This window comes from Diabrotica virgifera, chromosome 3 (assembly GCF_917563875.1).
Source record: "Diabrotica virgifera virgifera chromosome 3, PGI_DIABVI_V3a".
In the NCBI taxonomy this organism is placed as follows: domain Eukaryota; kingdom Metazoa; phylum Arthropoda; class Insecta; order Coleoptera; family Chrysomelidae; genus Diabrotica; species Diabrotica virgifera.
Window position 1 is genome coordinate 172,766,254 of NC_065445.1, and position 23,221 is coordinate 172,789,474.

The 23,221-nt window shown below is 33.3% G+C and overlaps 1 protein-coding gene across 1 annotated transcript in view; it reads left to right on the top strand.

Moving 5' to 3' along the window:
* The first annotated feature begins 1,997 nt into the window (after nt 1–1,997).
* LOC126882219 (testicular acid phosphatase homolog) overlaps nt 1,998–23,221 on the top strand; it is a 162,631-nt gene continuing 141,407 nt past the window's right edge. Inside the window, exon 1 of the mRNA XM_050647025.1 lies at nt 1,998–2,095. Coding sequence (XP_050502982.1) covers nt 2,060–2,095 — 36 coding nt within the window. The 5' untranslated portion in view covers nt 1,998–2,059. The remainder of the gene's footprint in view (nt 2,096–23,221) is intronic.

The window sequence follows — 23,221 nt, forward strand, 5'->3', positions numbered from 1 at the left end:
TTTCACTTTGCAAAAGACAGAGAAGCGTTTAAAAAGGTGATCGCCAACCTTGGTTAGAAGATGGCATAAGAAGAAGAAGAAGAAGATCCGCATTTACACATCATTTTTACTGTCAACGTCCCTTGTTGAGTGTCAGTTTTCAGTTGAAGGGTACAGGTTCATATATCGCCGAATTATTTTTGTTTGAAAAACCGTCCATATAGAGGAGGTGCCCGGCAAAGGGAGGTGTCCGTTAAGAGAGAGTTTACTGTATTTCATATTATTACTAGAATTTATTACTTTATTAGAACTATTTATCACTTTTGATTCATTGTTTCAATTTGTTTGTGTGTTTTTATACTTTTACTTACTTCCGAAGTAACAATCACTAAAATTGACTTTTCAGCCTAGGTCCAAAATACCTATACGCGATTTTCGGCAATTTCGTGAAATGAAAATATTTACCTAAATTTATTTTTTAATAAGGTTTTTAAAAAATAATTTAGATTATTTAATGGACACTTTGAATTTTGTACATGTATAATATACTAATTATAGAGATAATATATTTAATTTAACGCTAACTATGAAAGTAAAGCAGATCTGTTATTACTCATATTTAAATAACAGCTGCACAAAATACTACGACCGCAAATCTATAACAATTAAATGTCTGGCGTCTGGGAACGTTTACACAGCGTTGCCAAATAACGGAAGTCACAACGAGCGGTGTGGTATACGGAAGTCCCTACGCGTTGTGTATATCACGTGTATTCTCGTACGGGAGCGACACTAGCGCTGATGATATACCGTCGTACTAAAATCTGATCTTATGAGTATATTAGATGCGATGTGACTTCTAGTGAAATTTTTGATATAAGCCTTCTAATACCATCTAGTAGCCAAATTCGTAAAAATTTAGGCAAAACGTTGTGACTTCCGAAATCGGAAGTCATAACGGTATATATGAAGTGACAACGTATTACGAGTATCTACTTTGGAAGTTACATGGATACATGTATCAATATATATATATATATATATATATATATATATATATATATATATATATATATATATATATATATATATATATATATACAAGAAATACTGGATATTAGTGACTGTCGATATAAACAAACAACTAGTTTATTAGGGTTGCAGTCAGAAGGTTGGCCAGGATGTTAAAGAAACACTCTTTTGACTTTTAGTCTAGCTTTCGGAATGGTTTTATTCCTTTTTCAAGACTTAGTCGTTGAGATTATTTAAAAGCTTTATGACCCTCAACAATACTAACACAAACATAGAATACAGAAAATAATGGACAAAATACATTCTAAAATTTGGTAAGGATGGTAAATTTTTATATTTATTCTATGACATCTTTTGATGGTGTGTTTTAACTCTGATACATAGAGAACAATATATATATATATATATATATATATATATATAGTTAATTATATAAAGGGGTTATCAGAACAGCTTGCAAATCTTCTATCTAAGCACAACATCACAGTTGCTCATAAAGGGTACAATCTACTGAAAAGGATTTTCACACAACTAAAAACAAAAACCCCTCAATTAAAAAAATCGCACGTGGTATATGAAATTCCTTGCACAATTTGCGATGGGGTATACATTGGACAAACCAGCCAGCTACTCAACTCAAGAATACGTTCGCACAAATACGACAAAAATATCTCAACGGCCCTCACAAAACACGAAAACGAGAAGAAACATAAATTTGATTTTGACAACACCAAAATCTTAAAAACCGAACATAACAAAAAAAAGAGGGAGCTCCTGGAGTCTATAGAAATAAAAAAGAACAACAATGCCATAAATGACAAGAAGGATGTCCAAAATTTAAACCAAATTTATTTTAACTTAATTTGAACTATACAAAAGAAAATTCAGCACGCCCATGATGCGAAATCAATTAATTATTTAATTGATGTTTCAAACATCGATAAAACATCACACTAATTTTGACACATTATAATTTAAACGTAATGACTAGTGGGTGTATTCCTATGTTTTACCATTGTTTTATTTTGTGACGTCTATTTATCTATTTATGTATTTCTGTTTCACTACCAACTTTGCATGCAGGGTAAGTCAAAATCTTTTATTAAATTTTAGTATTGTATCGTTGATGAATTGTTTTTTTAGTCATGTAATAATAATTCTTGAAAAAGGCATGGATATCCAGCCGAAACGTCGAATAAATATGACATAACATCATAGCCATCTCTCTTTTTTATGAACCTAAACCCAAGAAACCAAATTAATAAAATATATTAAGGTTAAAGAATCTAACTCAAACTATATATATATATATATATATATATATATATATATATATATATATATATATATATATATATATATATATAGATATATATATATATATATAGATATATATATATATATATATATATATATATATATATATAGATATATATATATATATAAAGAAGTTTGGTATTATTGACTGATAATATGTAGACTTTAGTTTTTTATTGAGGTTGCAGTCATTTATTTCTAAGGGGCAGGGTAAGAGAAACTCTGTGTTATAATCAAGCTTTCGCAAAATTTATTTGCTTCGTCAGGATTAGCTAAAATTATTATATAGTTATAAATAAATACAACGAAATGAAAGAACATTGCATAAAAATTAGTACAAAGAAATAAATGACTGCAACCTCAATAAAAAACTAAAGTCTATATATATATATATATATATATATATATATATATATATATATATATATATATATATATATATATATATATATATATATATATATATATATATATATATATATATATATATATATATATATATATATATATATATATATATATACATCCCGCTATCATTATGTCATCTTTTCATGTTGCAGTCATTTGGCATCACTAAGAAATACTATCATTTTCGAATTTTAATTCGTGTATGTTTGTTGAGCGCATTTTTTAATGCCCTGTATCGTTCTCAGTTTTCTAAAATTTTGATTTTAAAAATTTAAATTATATACAAAAATTTTTACACTTCACAGCCATTTTGACTTCCACCACATAAAAATGTGTATTTGCGGTGTATTTGCCGTCAATCGATGTTGCCACGAGTTAAAAATATCGAGCGTTTGAGGCCAGGTAGAAAAGGTATATTATGAACTATATAAAAGGTGGGTTCTTTACCTGTTCGGCTGGTAAGGGTCCAAATATTTTACGAGTTGAATTGTGTTTATTTTATTTCATCTGTTAAATTATAATTTTCTCATAACGACTTAAAATATTTGTTTGAAAAATTAATTTTGTGTCATTCCATTTCAAATCACTCAATTTTGGAGCAAAAAAAAATTTGGACCTCCGATTTGTCTGAAAATTAGTATATAGCTTCTGCGGGACGTAAAAATAAGATATTTAAGGTCAAAAAATCTTCTTCTTCTTTTTTTCTCAAAATGTTATTTTATTCGATTTTACAGTGATTTGGTGTTTATTTATACAAATTTCCATTTTCTCTCGTAAAGTATCAATGGAAAACATAATATTTTAATAGAAGGGACTCAAAAATGTCATTATATGGCATTATAACAAGTTACTTTGATTCAAAACAAGCTTTTGATCAAATTTTATAGTGTAGAAAACGTTAAAATACCGTTTTTTTACATTTTTCTCCATTCCCAAAATGCATCATAATCGACTTGGCTGAAAATTTGCCCACAGATAGACAAAACATAGGACTTTAAGTGGTCATAAGGATTTGAATTATATTACAATACCCAAAAAGTTACATGCAATATTATAGTCAAAAATATAGGCGTCTACTGTAAGTAAAATTAACTCGAAAATATCGACCTCACGACAAAAATTTTTAAAAAGAAATTGTAATAATTGTAAATACGATTTATTTGGAACAATTTCAGTTCCTTCCATTTTTGTCGAAAAGTTAAAAATGGCGGAGATATTGAGCAAAACAGGTTCTCCTTTAAAATCAAGATGGCCGCTAACGTAACGGAGGAATTCATTCGCGATTTTAAATTTAGGCTACTATTGACTCCCCTAAAGATCAGAAAAATAAATTTTTGTGCAGCTTGGCATTCAAGGTCAAATGCTATCCCGACTGGACTAATATATACTTTTGAGTATGATATTACTGCATGTAACTTTTTTGGTATTGTAATATAATTCAAATCCTTCTAACCACTTAAAGTCCTATCTTTTAGCTATCTGCGGGCAAATTTTTAGCCAAATCGATGATGATGTATTTTGGGAATGGAGGAAAATGTAAAAAACGGTATTTTAGCGTTTTTTACACTATAAAATTTGATCTAAATCTTGTTTTGATTCAAAATAACTTGTTATAATGCCATATAATGACATTTTTGAGTCATTTCTATTAAAATATTATGTTTTTCATTGATACTTTACGACAGAAAATGCAAATCTGTTTAAATAAACACCAAATCACTGTAAAATCGCATAAAATAACATTTTAAGAAAAAAAGAAGTAAAAGATTTTTTGACCTTAAATATCTTCTTTTTACGTCCCGCAGAAGCTATATACCAATTTTCAGACAAATCGGAGATCCAAATTTTTTTGCCTGAGTGATTTGACATGGAATGTACCTTTTACATTTTCATTTAATTTACTTACGGTTTTTGTTCAGAATTTTGAAGAAACGCTTGGTTTGACATAAAATTTGGGACACGCATAGCTAATATGTTAAAGAAAAAAAGTGATATTGTGCCGATATGTGCTTTTGATCTGGAGGTGAGTTTCGTCCGTTATCGGGGATGAAAACAAATACGTTCAAATAAGTCCGGAATTGGATAAACTGACTAATTCTAAGCAACTTCTATTTTATAGAGTTTTTCACTAAGTCAATACTTTTAGAGATATTTGCGAGTGAATATGTTCATTTTTCAACAAAAAAAAACACGTTTTTAGACGGTTTTTCGCAAATAACTTAAAAAGTAGGTACCTACTTTATTGAAAAAAAAAATAGCAAATAGCAAATATAGCTTATAGAAAAGTGAAAAAATGGTATATGTGTCAGGTCTGTAGACCCAGTAGAAGCAGAGTTATTGCTAAGCTTTGTTTTAAAACCAAGAGGAGTAGGTAAACTAATCCTAATAGCACACGACGTCCTCTGGACGTCCAAAATAGGTCCATTTTTGGTCCTAACGTCCATGGACTATAAATGGACGTTCTTTGGACGTCCGGCGTTGGACGTCCTTCGGTGGACTAAATATGTACGTCCTTCGGACGTCCGACGTTGGACGTCCTTCGGTGGACTAAATATGTACGTCCTTCGGACGTCCGATGTTGGACGTTCTTCGGGTGGAATAAATATGAACGTCCTTTGGACGTCCGTACTGGACGAAATACGGACGTTTGCTGATCGTCCATATTCGACATATTATACGAATTACGGGATAAAATAGCAAAATAATTCAATAAAATATTAACTTAATTATGTTAATAAAATAGTTTACATCGAAAAGATAATTATATTTAATTCAAAATTGCACAGTTTAATATTCTAAACATGTTTTTGTTTTTTTTTTGTAAAGTGTGAAAATCTTATTTGTAAATTATTTGTTACAATGTTTTATTATTCTAGTTACCAAGATGACATAAGTTTGCTAATTAATTCTAGTAAGCAAAAATATAATTTTTATCAATGTATCTGTACTAAAAATGAATCTTAAGAGCATCTTTTTGAAGTTGAATATACGTGGCCGTGCCCAAAATAGGTCCAGTCTTAGTCCTAATGTCTATGGACTATAAATGGATGTCCTTTGGACGTCCGACATTGGACGTACTTCGGGTGGAATAAATATGAATACGGTGGACTAAATATATACGTCCTTCGGACTTCCGATGGTGGACGTCCGATGGTGGAATAAATACGAACGTCCTTTGGACGTCCGTACTGGACGAAATACGGACTTTTTGTGGACGTCTGAAAATCACCCCCACTACTTGGTTCCTCTGTTCACAAAACTATAACGATAGGCGATAGATTTTCGATTCACCCACCGATATCAGTTCGAAGTTGGAGAGTTGATCTCTCAGTCGTTGTCGTCGTTAGGGCTCCCGCGTAGAGTTTTATTCATTAACCACTGATTTTCATAATGTAAGAAATTATATTATATATGAATTAAAGTATAATATACTTATACATATACTATATATTACGTAAAACTATGAAGACGCTGTTTCACAACATAACACAGAGTCCGACCGCCTCATCGGGCCATTTAGAGCATCAATGCATAAGCCCATCCAATGGATTATTATGTGCCCCTTTGACATAGGCGCACAACATTTTAATCTACCACCCTGAGGATTCCTGCTCCTGGAGTTTTTCTGAAGTGCCGAAACAGTCTATGTTCCTGATTCCTCGATCAGATGAGGAGTTTTCGGAGCCATCAACCCCAGACAGCTACTGGAGCTCCACGTTGCAGCCAGTCACTTCTTGGTAAGTGAACGCCAAAGAGGAAGCATTCAGACTCTGCTGCTACCACCGTCTGGACATAGCCTATCGATCCCTGATGGCCTAGAGGACAAACTCACCGAGAATGATGGAAAAAACCACCAGCCAGGACAACTGGTATCCAAACATTGGTATTATTTACGTTTTTTATTATATTTGCATATTTTTTCATGCTCTTTGATATATATTTCTTATTCTTTCTGATATATTTTTCATACATTTTTCAATCTTATGGGTGTTTGGTAAAAAATAGGTCATAGCTTAACCTTGGATTACTGAGCTTAAAATAGGTCGATTTAAGCTAACTTACTTTAGTACGAAAGATGATAATAACCGAAATACAGGGTGTCAAATTTAAACTTTTATTTTATTCTTGATTATTTCCTGGGCAATACATCAATTTTGGTGTTGAATTTAGATTTCTTGTCCCAAAAAAACCCCGCTTACCAAATTTCGTGATATTATTCCATGTTTGTTAGGAAATATTCAAGAATAAATAAAATAAAAGTTTAAATTTGACACCTTGTATTTCGGTTATTATCAACTTTAGTACTAACGTAAGTTAACTTAAATCGACCTATTTTACCCTCCGAAATCTAAGGTTAATCTATGGCCTATTCTTTACCAAACACTCTGTATAAGTACATATTTGTATTCTAGCCAATCTTTTTGATTTTCTATAAAGTATAGACTTCCTTGAATTTTGAATTACAATTGTTAAAGGAAAGTTTCGCTACCGCGGTCGCCTTTTGTTCGTCTTAACTTATTACCTCTACCCATAAAGTTCTTTTGTCAAACAGATTGGGTTGGTTATTGTACCTAGTAAGCAAAAAGTATTTATCTCAGTATTTTATAATCTATTTATAATATTGAATTATCTAAAGACAGAAAGCGAAGGCGGATGAAAAAAAATTAGACAAAAGTTGAATGATTATTATAATATTATAATATAATATTACACTATACAGTGAGCACGTAAAGGTTGGAATAAATTCATTTTCTCGAGAATGGACGATTTTGGAAAAAAATCCTGAAACATGTCAATTTTTATTTTTAAATTACGACTTTTTGGCATATATATTATACTAGTGACGTCACCCATCTGGGCGTGATGACGTCATCGATGAATTTTTTAAATGAAAATAGGGATCGTATAATAGCTCATTTGAAAGGTAATTCAATTCTCTATTCAGTAATATAAACATTAACATAATTATCTATACAGGGTGTCCAAAAAAAATTTTTTTGAATTAATTTAATTGACATAAAAAGAAGAATGTGCGTAATTTATTTAATTCAAAATACATTTTACTGCTATCAGAAGACAACAAAAAATGTTTATTTGGCAAATAAATATTGTTTTTTGCTTAAATTCAATATTAAAGCAGCCACCCACCAGCCTCGTGACAGTTTGAATATTTAATTTAAGCGAAAAGCCATGAATATTTTTCAAATAAACATTTTTTTGTTTTCTGAGAGCAGTAAAATATATTTTGAATTAAATAGATTACATACATTCTTCCTTCCATGTCAATTAATTTAATCAAAAAAAAAATTTTGGACACCCTGTATAAATAATTATGTTAATGTTTATATTACTGAATAGAGAATTGAATTACCTTTCAAATAAGCTATCACACGACTCCTATTCTCATTTAAAAAAATCATCGATGACGTCATAACGCCCAGATGGGTGACGTCACTAGTATGATATATATGCCAAAAAGTCGTAATTTAAAAACAAAAATTGACCTGTTTCGGGATTTTTCTCCAAAATCCTCCATTCTCAAAAAAATGAATTTATTCCAACCTTTACGTGCTCTCTGTATAATAAGTATACATAGATAGAATATCCTCTTTTTAAGAAATTATCCATTATCTCCAAATGAGCAAGGTGTCGATTTGAAATAATATGTATATGTATAATATAGAGCCCATTACGCACCACCTTAAAAATTGAGCATTTTTGATGTCTCGAATTTCATAAACCAGTTGTCCCATCTAAGTGATTTTTTTTATAATATTATAGCCTAGGCTATAGGTTACCTCCTTAAGCTTGTCATGCACGGGGAGCTATATACTGTAATATATATTATATCACATCGCTCTCTATAGTAATGAGTGAGCCTGCACACACGGAACCATTAGTTCCGTGTCTCCAGGCTCACTCATTTCTATAGGGAGTGATATGATATAATATACATAATATATTACAGTATAGCTCCCCGTTCATGACAAGCTTAAGGAGGTAACCTGTAGCCTAGGCTATAATATTATAAAAAAAATCACTGAGATTGGACAACAGGTTTAGGAAATTCGAGACATCAAAAATGCATCATTTTAAGGTGGTGCGTTAATTTCTTGGAGAAGTGTAATTGTAATTTAATGTAAATAATGTAATATCCAATAATTGTAATTTAATATAAGATGTAATATAAGTTCCTTAAAAAATGTATTTTTTATTTCCCACAATACATTCTCCACAGGTCTAAATATCGTCTCTAGACGTCCACCGAACGTCCTCTCAGGACGTTAGATGGACGTTCGGCAGCACGACATTGGACCAAACTGGGACGTCCTATGAAGGTCCAATTGACGTCTACCGAACGACCCCTCGGACTTTAGGTGGACGTCCATTGGACGTTAGATGGACGTCCATTGGACGTTTGGCAACGAGGCATTTGGACCAAACTAGGACGTCCTGTTAAGGTCCAATTTACGTCCCCTAGGACGTCCGATTAAGGTCCAATTTACGTCCGATTAAGGTCCAATTTACGTTCGATTAACGTCCAATTTACGTCCGATTAAGGTCCAATTTAGGTCCCCTCGGACGTTAGGTGGACGTCCATTGGACATTTGGCAATGTGGCTTTGGACCAAACTAGGACGTCCTGTTAAGGTCCAATTTACGTCCCCTAGGACGTCCGATTAAGGTCCAATTTACGTCCGATTAAAGTCCAATTTACGTCCCCTCGGACCTTAGATGGACGTCCAATGGACGTTCGGTAGCGCGACATTTTGACCAAAATAGGACGTATAAAGGACGTTCCTCGGACGTAAACGGACGTCCTTAAAGTCCGTAAAGGACGTCCTATGAACGTCCATTGGACGTCCTTGTGCTATTAGGGTAAAAAGACAGATTCACACCCAAGAAAGTCACTAGAAATATCTTCAGATACATCTTCTTTTTTGGTTGATCATATCGGCCTTTGACGGTAATATTGACTAAAAATCTAAAAATAAAAGGAATAACGCAGAAAATGCAAAAATCGCTGATAAAATAAATAAACTAACCTATGAAATGCCAATAGTGTTAAAATTTTATAAATGTCATTCTTGTCAAAATTTGATATGAGTAAAATTGCCTGAGGTTGTACCAATTACAAACAAGGTTTACGGCGCGGGAAATTTGAATTACTCCTCTTGGTTTAAAAACAGACTATAGTGAAAAATAAGCTCTTATATGTCAAATTCCAAATCGAATATTTTAACGTGAAATAAAAAAAATGAAACACTTTTCTGGGAAAACTTATTACAACTTTTTTAAAGTGTTTAAGAAAACGTTTATTTTTATTTTTTTAAAAAGTTTCTAGCAGCAAGAGTAAGCAAGTTACGCTCAAAATACAGTTGTTCCTTATTTTTTGGTTAAAAATATCGTAAAAATCTCCCTCTAATTAACAGCCCAAATGGAATTAATCGTTACCACTTCACAAGTAACTTTATGTATTGTTTGTGTTTGTAAGTTTCATCAGTTCAAAGTGCTTATTTGTGAAAAAATTTGGTTTTAAAGTAAATTTTAAATCTTTAATTTTGAAAAAAAAAGACTTTTTTCAAAATAACTTTAAAATTATTAGTGATACCAAATATCTTAAAGATTAAAAAAGGTAGGTTTTGCTTTTTTAAATATTTGGGATTTTTTGATTTTCTGGAAGACAAAACTTGGTTAAGATATGGCTGTTTAAAATTTGCATATACATACTCGTGACTAGTGATTCGTGTTCGAGCCCTTTCAACAAAACCCCTTTCAAAAATAAGCATTTTTAACCAATGCAACTTACAGATCATATACAGGGTGTCCCCGAAAATAGTGCGTTCCTTAAAGGTATAGATAGAAAGCACAATGTAGAGCAAAAAATTCTTATAATATTTTCAGCCGTTTAAAACTTTTATAGAACAAAATTTGCTTAGAATTAAAATTAGTCAGTTTATCCACTCCCGGACTTATTTTGAACGTATGTTTTTTCACCCCCAAGAAGGGGTGAAAGTCACATCCAGGACAAGAGAACATATCGGCATAATCTCATTTTTTTCTTTGGCATTTTAGCTACGTGTGTGCCAAATTTCATGTCAATCCAAGCGGTTCTTTAAAATCTGGAGGTTTTGCGATATTTTACCGTGAGTGAATGGAATGATTGCCGTTGTCACTTTTAGATAAGAAGTCGTTATCACAATAACATAGTCAGGTTAACTGAATTATATAATTATTGTTTTTATTATTAAATGTGAAAACCTAGAATTATCCATGTCTGTCCGTCAATAAACACAACTCCTCTGTTAGTAGGACAGAAAGAATGACAAATAAGGTGTCAAATGAAAGCCTATAACCAAAATATGATATTACATGTGAGAAGTTTGACCTCGGACTGGCGGTTCCAGAGTTGCAACCGAAAGTACTGTTTTAAATTCGTCGAAATAGTACATACTATTATTCAACGCGACTAAGAAAGACCAGAACAAATACATACTTCCGGTTTCATGCCTGTCTGTTCGTCCATGTCTGTCGGTGAACAAAATTCATCCGTCATATCAACTGACAAAAAGTTACACGAAGAGTTCAAATATCGACTGCCGGTTCAACTTCCGGTCACTTTGGGTGAAAAATTAGAACTTACGATGTCCAATTGCTTGTTACAATTTTTTTATAAGTGTTCTACTCTATCTATTCTGACTTTTTCTATAACTTACTTAGATCACATATAATTTAATACAGTTTTGATGTCAGGGGCTTCAAAATTTATGTGGTGAGTTCCGGTATGTGATGAATGAAAAACGACTCCATAAGCAGAAGAAAAAAGTGTTCTTTAAAGTGTTCTCAAGACCTAAGACAATACATCGACTCACAAGAGCGTTGTCACAGTAGCAAAAATTCGAGTTGGGGTTCGAATTACTTTCTCATGCGGCTTAGTCTCCTGACTTGGCCCCCTCCGATTATTAAGTGTTCCCAAATCTGAAGAAATGACTCGTAAATAAAAAAATCAGCTGAGATAATTGAAGAAAAAAATAACTATTTTTCAGAGCTTTCAGAATCGTATTATGCGCACGGCATCGACATAAAAAATTTGTAAAACCGTTAAAATCGCTGTATTGAACATATTGAATAAAATTAAAGAATTTTCATGAAAACATGTTTTTCTTGAAAATATGTCTACTTTTATAGGACGCACTTCAGCAGTTCATAAAAAAAGCTTACAGACTTTCTAATGCTTTATGCTAAGTAGAAAAAATAACAAAAAATTTATTACTCATGAAGAAGATCAAGCAGCTAAATTTAAAGTAAAATCATTAGATGGCATATAAATAGATATGGAATAATGGAATAGAAGTTGATATCCACTTCTGAACCCACCTCAGAAGAAGTGGACGAAATAGAGTAATTGGGAGTCCTTCAAAGGTCACCTGAGCACTCAGAACCTAGTACCAGTGCATGCAGCTGCGATAATATTAAAGAGAAATCCGACAAAAGAATTGAGAGGAAACTCTGGACCAAATATCAAAAACCAGTGTAACCTAACACTTCCAGCTTCATATTAATAATAGAAAATCACCGAAAGACAAATATGTAATGTAAAGAATTAATATCTCAATATTCCGGTCTACTAAACAATAACGACTGGAAAAACATTAAAGTCTTTATTCAAGTCGTATATTCAAAAAATAAGACAAGTAGAGTAATAAATGGATAATTAAAAATTGCGGGAAACAGTGCAAGAAAATGATTTAATAGACCCGAAGACAAAACAAAAATTAATGTGCTAAATAAAAGTATTGATTCGTTACTGCAGAACTAGAACTGTTATATGGAGCTATACTAGTCTGGATCGGTGTAAATTAAATGAGAAAGAAAATAATATAATAAACACACTTTAAGAGCAGATAGAGAAAATATATGGATTATCAGAAGGTTCAAACGGCAGAATTATCAACGATAAACAAGAAACAGTCAACGAGATAATGATTCTGGACCAACTGTTTTATTATAATTAGGGGTACGGAATTTTCGTTTTTACGAAATAGATGCGAATTTCGGCGAAATTTTGAACATAAATGCGATAAATGTGAAATACGGAGTTTTTGTTTATTTCCGCGAAATACCTGCAGGTGCCCAACTCGCCCGTAAATAAGTAGGTAGTTACGTAGTAAATAAGGCATGGAAAGATTTTACGGAAAGTTTTCTATTGTACATAATTTTTGAAAGGTTGTTTATTTTTCTAACACGTGTTGAAACAGAAGGAACTTTCATTGTTCATCATTAAATAGATAAAGATAAGATAAGGAATTGATATTTTTCAATGTTGATTCTTTGAGAAATATAAATAATCCGACTGTTGTTATCTGCATTTCGGTCTTTTGTATTGGTAAAAATCTAAGTAGGAATAAAAGTCGGCTAATTCTTATTTTCTAAACATATAAATTAGTCAAACATGACAATCAGTGCTCATTCCGTCAATTTTTATTAAGAACATGGTCTATCAAAAAAGTTTTCATAGTAAAATAAAGTTACTTAAAGTATCCCCAAAAATGGGACGCCCTAAAACAATTTTGAGTGATCGAGTCAAAGAATTTGCAACAGATGACCTATATCTGTGTGACACAAGACACAATTGCTACACAGTGCAGTTTTCCGTCATTTGATAAAGCAGCATTACAGAGCATTTGGAGTCCAACGAACAGCGTAGACGCAGAACGATTCTTCAGCACATATAATATTGTAGTGACAGATCGAAGAACAGCTCTTAAAGAGTCGAATGTCGAAATTACAACGATGTTAGCTTTTAATTAATGTTTTCTGTTGTTTTACTCGTAGTTAAAAATAGATGCGAAATTTTGTAATTATAAAAAAAGTAAATGCAAAATTCATGTTTTTGTTTGCGAAAATTCCGTACCCCTAATTATAATTAGTTATAAAATAGCTTCAATGGGGAAAAGCTGTAAGCTTAGACCAAACACCAGTAGGGGGCATCCAATTAATTGAGGAAAAAAATTAAATGTATAACAATATTCACTTCATTTACTGAAAAGGCATTGTCCCGCAAGAATGGTTGAAATCACAATTAATAGCCCTACAAAAAGACAAGCGCTTAAAAGTGATAAGACCATTGAACAATAAGCATGTAAGCTACCTTTTAAACACATTCTCAAAAATTATCCATAACACAAGGATTGTTAGGAAATTCTTTTATAGACTTCAGGCAACAAATTCTCCTGATCATGTTTAAAAAACGTACGGAATGTACTAAATAAAAAAATATATTTTTATCATTTAAAAATATATACCCTTATACTATAACATAATTCTAACGTTGAATATATAATGCTTTCCTGTGGAGTATACAAAGGATGGTCTTGTTTTTCCCGCACGCTGCCTTGTTTAGTCTTCTTTGTCGTTTAATTCGTTAAATTCTATCCTCTTATGTCACGGCTTCAGGAAGCAGTGGATATATGCAGTGAACGGGAGGCCTATGTCGAACAGTGACCGAACGGAGCCTTTTCGCGTTTATCATGTAGAGAAGTCACTTGTCAAAAACTGGACATATGTAATCGTATTCAATTTGTTAAATACTGTCACATAATATGTCATGCACCTCTGTGCGTTAATCCATTTTATTTCTACAATTTTAAGGTGCTATTACATGCCGCCATTTTGATTTGTCTACAGTCGCATTCTGCCCGTTAAATCCCATCGTTTGAGGCGCTGTACGTCACGATTGGATCAATTGTAGCGAAGCTGCATGACTAAGGCCCTTTTAACATGTTGCTGTATTTGATTTTTCTGTGCCATTTTATATTATTTGTCAAATACTATTATTTGAGGTGCTGTACATCACGATTGGACCAATAGGACCGTAGATACAAGACTAAGGCCCTTTTGACATGCTGCTGTATTTGATTTTTCTATGTCATTGTATTCTATTTGACAAATCCAGTTATTTGAGGTGCTGTACTCCACGATTGGACCAATAGGAGCGAAAATACGTAAATAAGGCCCTTTTAGCATGTTGCTGTAATTGATTATTCTGTGCCATTGTATTCTGTTCGTTTAACCCTATCATTTGATTTGCTGTATGTCACGATTGGACCAATAGGACCGAAGATACATAACAAAGGCCCTTTTGACTTGTTGCTGTATTTGATTTGCTTGTGTCAAATTTGATTCTATTTATGAAGTCCTATTATTTAAGATGCTGTACGTCACGATTGGACTAATAGGACCGAAGATACGCTACTAAGGCCCTTTTGACATGCTGTTGTATTTGATTTTTCTATGTCATTGTATTCTGTTTGTCAAATCCTATCATTTGAGGTGCTATACATCACGATTGGACTAACAGGACCGAAGATACATAACTAAGGCCTTTTTGACATGCTGCTGTGTTTTGATTTTTCTGTGTCATTGTCTTCTATGATGCCTAAGGCATGTCTATGATATGCCTTATTTTTAAACAAAACAAGTAATTGGACTTCGTAAGTCCTAGGTTTTCACCCAAAGTAATCGAAAGTAGAACTGGAAGACGATATTTGAATTTTACGTGTAACTTTGCGTGGATTGATACACGAATTTACTAATTTTGAGTCATTTTTACTAAACTTTGACATTTGTCACCTCATTTGTAATTCTACCCGGTATAATGGCGGAGGAGTTATATTGGCGGTCGTACGAACCGACAGAAAGATTGCCTAGGTCAAATATCTCACCTTTAGTACCATCCTTGGATTATAAGCTTTCATTTGACACCTCATTTGTCATTCTACCTGGTATAATGATCGAGGAGTTATATTCGCGGTCGGACAGACCGACGGACAGACCGCCAAGGTCAAATATCTCACCTTTAGTACCATCCTTGGATTATCAGCTTTCATTTGACACCTTATTTGTCATTCTACCTGGTATAATGACGGAGGAGTTATATTCCCGGTCGTACGGACCGACGGAAGGACAGCCTGGGTCAAATATCTCACCTTTAGTACCATCGTTGGATTATAATCTTTTATTTGACATCTCATTTATCATTCAAGCTGGTATAATAATGGAGGAGTTATATTCGCGGTCGGAGGGGCCGACGCACAGACCGCCTAAGTCAAATATGTCACCTTTAGTACCATCCTTGGATTATAAGCTTTCATTTGACACATCATTTGTAATTCTACCTGGTATAATGATCGAGGAGTTATATTCGCGGTCGGACAGACCGACGGACAGACCGCCAAGGTCAAATATCTCACCTTTAGTACCATCCTTGGATTATCAGCTTTCATTTGACACCTCATTTGTCATTCTACCTGGTATAATGACGGAGAAGTTATATTCGCGGTCGTACGGACCGACGGAAAGACAGCGTAGGTCAAATATCTCACCTTTAGTACCATCCTTGGATTATAATCTTTTATTTGACACCTCATTTATCATTCAAGCTGGTATAATAATGGAGGAGTTATATTCGCGGTCGGAGGGGCCGACGCACAGACCGCCTAAGTAAAATATGTCACCTTTAGTACCATCCTTGAATTATAAGCTTTCATTTGACACCTCATTTGTCATTCTACCTGCTATAATGATCGAGGAGTTATATTCGCGGTCGCACAGACCGACGGAAAGACAGCGTAGGTTAAATATCTCACCTTTAGTACCATCCTTGGATTATAGTCTTTTATTTGACACCTCATTTATCATTCAAGCTGATATAATAATGAAGGAGTTATATTCGCGGTCGGAGGGGCGGACGCACAGACCGCCTAAGTAAAATATGTCACCTTTAGTACCATCCTTGAATTGTAAGCTTTCATTTGACACCTCATTTGTCATTCTACCTGGTATAATGACGGAGGAGTTATATTCCCGGTCGTACGGACCGACAGAAAGATTGCCTAGGCCAAATATCTCACCTTTAGTACCATCCTTGGATTATAAGCTTTCATTTGACACCTCATTTGTCATTCTACCTTGTATAATGACAAAGAAGTTATATTCGCGGTCGTACGGACCGAAGGAAAGACAGCCTAGGTCAAATATCTCACCTTTAGTACCATCCTTGGATCATAAGCTTTCATCTGACACCTCATTTATCATTCAAGCTGGTATAATGATGGAGGAGTTATATTCGCGGTCGTACGAACCGACGGAAAGACAGCCTAGGTCAAATATCTCACCTTTAGTACCATCCTTGGATTATAAGCTTTCATTTGACACCTCATTTGTCATTCTACCTGGTATAATGATCGAGGAGTTATATTCGCGGTCGGACAGACCGACGGACAGACAGCCAAGGTCAAATAGCTCACCTTTAGTACCATCCTTGGATTATCAGCTTTCATTTGACACCTCATTTGTCATTCTACCTGGTATAATGACGGAGGAGTTATATTCCCGGTCGTACGGACCGACGGAAGGACAGCTTGGGTCAAATATCTCACCTTTAGTACCATCGTTGGATTATCAGCTTTCATTTGACACCTCATTTGTCATTCTATCTGGTATAATGACGGAGAAGTTATATTCGCGGTCGTACGGACCGACGGAAAGACAGCATAGGTCAAATATCTCACCTTTAGTACCATCCTTGGATTATAATCTTTTATTTGACACCTCATTTATCATTCAAGCTGGTAGTTATATTCGCGGTCGGAGGGGCCGACGCACAGACCGCGTAAGTCAAATATGTCAACTTTAGTACCATCCTTGGATTATAAGCTTTCATTTGACGCCTCATTTGTCATTCTACCTGGTATAATGACGGAGGAGTTATATTCGCGGTCGTACGGACCGACGGAAAAACAGCCTAGGTCAAATATCTCACCTTTAGTACCATCCTTGGATTATAAGCTTTCATTTGACACCTCATTTGTCATTCTACCTGGTATAATGATGGAGGAATTATATTCGCGGTCGGACAGACCGACAAACAGACCGCCAAGGTCAAATATCTCACCTTTAGTACCATCCTTGGATTATAATCTTTCATTTGACACCTCATTTGTCATTCTACCTGGTATAATGATGGAGGAATTATATTCGCGGTCGGACAGACCGACAAACAGACCGCCAAGGTCAAATATCTCACCTTTAGTACCATCCTTGGATTACCAGCTTTCAGTTGACACCTCATTTGTCATTCTAGCTGGTATGTTGACGGAGGAGTTGTGATTACAGACAGACGGACGGACAGACGGACGTGGATAATACAAAGTTTTCACATTTTTTCAAAATTGGGTGAAAACAACATGATGCCAGAATGATTTGTTGATGAAAATAATACATACATTTTCAAATTGCCTATTTTTCGGTGTGGATAATATTATATTCAACAGTGATGCCAAATTTCTGATGCCAAAATGATTGATAATGAAAGTGGGATATACGTTTTCATGTATATAGCGGCAGCGACAAAACGGTAAAACACTGAACTAAATGTATATAATATTTTCACTGTACCATCATTTTGGACTCAAACATTTTATGGAATAAACTTATATAACTTAGTAAGGGATAAACAAAGAAAGCTGATATATTAAAGTAACATCAAGAAATCAAATCTCTAACTACCGAGTTGATTAGACTTCTGGTAACAAGTGCAGAAAAAAAGTTATTAAGGTAGTGTAAAGTGGCATCGATATACAGATGCCACTTTGCAAGACGATGCCAAATCGATGGTAAATGCATAATGTATCGATGCCAAATTGATAGTAGGATGTATATATATATATACATATATATATATATATATATATATATATATATATATATATATATATTGATGTGATCTTGATTATTGATATGAGATAATATTTTTATATGTCATTTAATTTAATCAATGCATTAATAATAATCTAATTAATTTACCAGATCACATATCAATATGTTTTCAATCTCAGGGCTTTTTATAAAATTAATTACTTACATACGTGGCTTCTAAGTATTTCTCAATGGTTCCTAATCGGGATAGGAAAGAAAAGAGTAAAATAATAACACATATGGGTTACAATTGTAATCAAAATATTGTTTATTTTATTTAAATGGCAATCACTGCTTAATATTTGCTATATCTTATTATTCTTAAACATAATATTTACACATGGGAATCTTATTTCCTTTTGGTTTCCAATTGAAAGTTTTTATTAACATTTAACTATTATGATTTATTAGCAACAATTCTATTTAAGTTTGATGAAGCTTTTCTGATATTATTGATTATGTTTCTTCAATTTTAAATGTGGTATTTAATACGAAAAACCCATACATTCATGTCCAAACAAATGAGACTGACCTTTTTCTGGTGAACTGAGAATGTCTTCACACAAGACCCGTCTCCTGCTATCCTTGGCTGCAATCAAAACCTCGTCCTGGCTTCCAGTAATGTTCTCCTCTGAAACTAGCTCGTATAGCTCTCGTTTCCTGCTTCTGTCGTGATGCTGTGTTCTACCTTTTTCGAAACTGCAATCAGCTACCGGGAACTCTTGGCTCAAGGAGGTTCTTTTACTCTCAACCTGGCCTACCTCTCGTTTCACGATAGATACTCCACACTCACGGAACTACACCGGCTTTCTCACTCTCCGTACACTACCGTCTACTACTGGACTTCACTTCTCGACAGCTCGAAACATTCTGATCTCTATTTGTCATTCATTCCCCTACTTTCTAAATATCCCTTCCAGATTCACAAATCAAACTTCCACCACCAACTCTCATTCGCAGTATTCCTCAAAACCAATTTTTAATCTTTCTAAATATGCTTAATGGATTTCAAAAGAAAAATAGTTAATTCCCATTCTAAAATTACTTTCTACTAATTACAAAATTTAATGATCTATTATCTACTTCCACTAAGTCTTATTTAGCATCGGCTAATGATCGAACCTTCCGCGAACAACGATAATGACCTATTATCGATTTCACTTGAGTCTTATTTAATCACTTCTTAAAATTAAATATAACAATTTGTTGTATACAGGTTGTTCTAAATTTATATGCCCGTGGTTGAGAAAATTGAAAATATTTTATATTAAATTGAATTCTGTTTATAATTATCAAAATTTAATTTTCATATCAAATAGAAATATAACAAATCCCCGCCTTGTATTCGATAAAATTTATCTGCAATTTTAAATAAATTTTCTCGAGGCAAAACCAACTCCCTGTATATTTCCTTACTTTAATCTACGTCTTATACCCCTTCTTCTTGTATTACTCTAATTAGTCCCACCTGTAGAGTAATTGTTTCCTTATTTTCAGTGTCCTCATCCTGTGTTAGAGTGTCGGCTATTATGTTGTCTTTCCCTTTTTCCCATATCAATCTTCTGTCTTTTTCCTCAGATTTTTCACATACTTTTACCGTGCATTCTGCATCCTCGTTTTTATATGCCTCCTCTTCAAATGCCACTGTTTCGATCATATCTTTTTCGCTTTCATTTGTTAGCTTTATTTCTTCTTCTCCTGAGCTCATCTCTTCTTTTGAGGAATCCCAGTTTTCTTTTGCTTTTGATACTCTCAATTTTTCTTCTTCTGGGCTCAACTCTTCTTTTGAGGAGCCACAGGTTTCATTTTCTTTTGTCTTTTTCTGACTTTTTCTCCCTTTTCTTCTTTGTCCTTGCTTCGTTGCCAAATTCATTTCCACTGTTTGTTCTTTACCTGATTCGTCCGTATTTTGTTTCTCCTGTTCCTTGTTCTGTTCTTCTTCTTTTTCTTCTGTTAGATTCATCGTATTATTTTTAAAATCTATCACTACATGTTTTTCTGCCAATTCGTCAACTCCTACTATCATGTCATGTGACATGTTTGGCATTATTACACATTGTAGTGCATACATCTTCTTACCCAGTCGTACCATTACTCGTATGCCTTCATTTATAGTTGCCAATGTCCGTTTGTTTGCGCCCACTAAATTTACCCTAGGTATTTTGTAAATTAAATTTGTTAAGTTAACTTCTTCTATTAGTTTTCTGTTGACCAATGTTATTTCAGATCCAGTGTCTATCATAATTTTAATTGGTTTCTCGTTGATAAATCCATCCACAAATTTTAAATTAACTCCATTTTTCTTTTCGTTGTTTCTTGCCAATTTAATAAACTCCTTGGGGTTACAAAAGATTCCTGTTTGATTTTTGGTTTTTAGTGAGCGCCGTCGTGAAAAAACGCCGGTTGCTCATCGTAGTTTATATTTTCGTCATAATGTCTCTCTCCGTCATATTCATCTGTCTGGGTATTATTTACTTCTCTTCTATTTTCTCTTGGTCTGTCGGATCTGTTTCGGTTTTCTCGATATCCCTGTTCATTTTGTCTACCATTATTTCTGTTTTCTTGATTTGCGAGTGTGGTGTTTCTATTCTGGTATTCTCGATTTCTGTCCTCATTCCATTGCCTATTTCTTTGTTCATAATTTCCTCTTCCGTTGTCTCTATTTTCGTTTTCCCTTCTGGGATTAAATTCTCGTCTTGTATAGTCCCTCCTATTTTGATTTCTATCTCTGTAATCCTGTGTTTCTCGGAGCCTGTAATCTTCTCGCGACCTTCTTGATTTTCTTTCTCTTAAACGTGATTCTCTTATTTGTAGGAATTGGCATAAACTATCTATGTCTTTGTAGTTTTGCAATGTGATATGGTCTTCCAGCGTTTCTTCGAAATGTCTTGCAATCAGTTCGACTAATTGTTCCGATGAGTAATTATATTGTAAATGTTTTGCGTTATAGTAAATTTGTAATGCATATGTCCTTTCTGATATACCCATCCTATCATTGTATTTCCCATTTTGCAATTCCTTGTTAATTTCCAATTGTTGGACTTTTCCCCAGAAATAATTCAAAAACTTTTGTTCAAATTGTTGCCAACTGTCAAATTCTTCTTCTTTGCAATCGAACCATAGGCTTGCTTCATATTTTAGATGATTTCTGATAGTTTCTTTTGCTGTTTCGAAATTTCCGATGTGCTGTATTTTCTTTTTCAGGCTATTTATGAACGGCACTGGGTGTAATCTTCTTACATCCCCGCCAAACCTTATCTTCACGTCATCTGTGCTATGTATAACCATTTCTCTTCTTTCTCCGACATTCTGTTGCGTCCTGTTTTCGGTGACTTGTTTTTCTGTTTCTGTGATTCTTTTTTTCACTTCTTCTCTGTCTACTTGAATAGCATTTTCCAACTTGTTTTCCAAACTTTCCATTTCTTTTTTCTGGCAATTCGTTAACTCCTTCATTTTTATTTCTTGTTCTTGCATGTGATCTTTAATTTTCATTTCATACTTTTCTATGCGTTCCTCCATTTTCTTGTTGTTCTCTTCTATTGCTTGTTTCATTTTTTGTTGTGTTTCATCCATTTTTTGATCCAATTTTTGTTGTGTTTCATCCATTTTTTTTCCACTTTATCCATTTTCTTTGATGTTTCTTCCATGGCTTGTTTCGTTTCACGTTGATTTTCATCCATCGTCCTTTTTGCTTCATCCATTGCTTGTTTTGTTTCTCTTTGATTGTCATCCAGTTTTTGTTGTGTTTCATTCATTTTTTGTTGTGTTTCATCCATTTTTTGATCCACTTTATCCATTTTCTTTGATGTTTCATCCATTTTTTGATTTGATTCATCCATTTTCTTTGATGTTTCTTCCTGATTTTTATCCATTGTTCGTTTTGCTTCATCCATTTTTTGTGACTGGAGTTGCATAAGTTGTAATATCTTTTCTAATTCTGACAATTCTTTTTTTCCTGTTTCCATGATTGTTGTGTCTAAAATATCTTCTTGGTCTGAATTATCCTCTTGATTTGAATGTTCTTTTTGTTTTTTATTGTCTTTGCTTTGGCTTCTTGTCACAGACATTTGTTTTCAAGAAGTACTGTCCCCGCCAAATATGAAATTTTACTAGTATGTTACCAAGACGACTTTTTCTCACCCAAATATTATAAATTGTCAATAAATATATCAAATGTAAATATCGTAAAAATAAAATATTAAATCAGTTATGTAAAATTTGTACCTAAAGAGTTCTAAAATTTTATGTTATCAAATGTAAGTATCTCACTTTTTACCACAGGCATATAAATTTTCAAATACCGGCTTTACTCTTTCTATCCTTCAAATTTGCCACTAGAAATACTTTTCAATGCCCTCCACGTTGGACGACAGTTGATGTGATCTTGATTATTGATATGAGATAATATTTTTATATGTCATTTAATTTAATCAATGCATTAATAATAATCTAATTAATTTACCAGATCACATATCAATATGTTTTCAATCTCAGGGCTTTTTATAAAATTAATTACTTGCATACGTGGCTTCTAAGTATTTCTCAATGGTTCCTAATCGGGATAGGAAAGAAAAGAGTAAAATAATAACACATATGGGTTACAATTGTAATCAAAATATTGTTTATTTTATTTAAATGGCAATCACTGCTTAATATTTGCTATATCTTATTATTCTTAAACATAATATTTACACATGGGAATCTTATTTCCTTTTGGTTTCCAATTG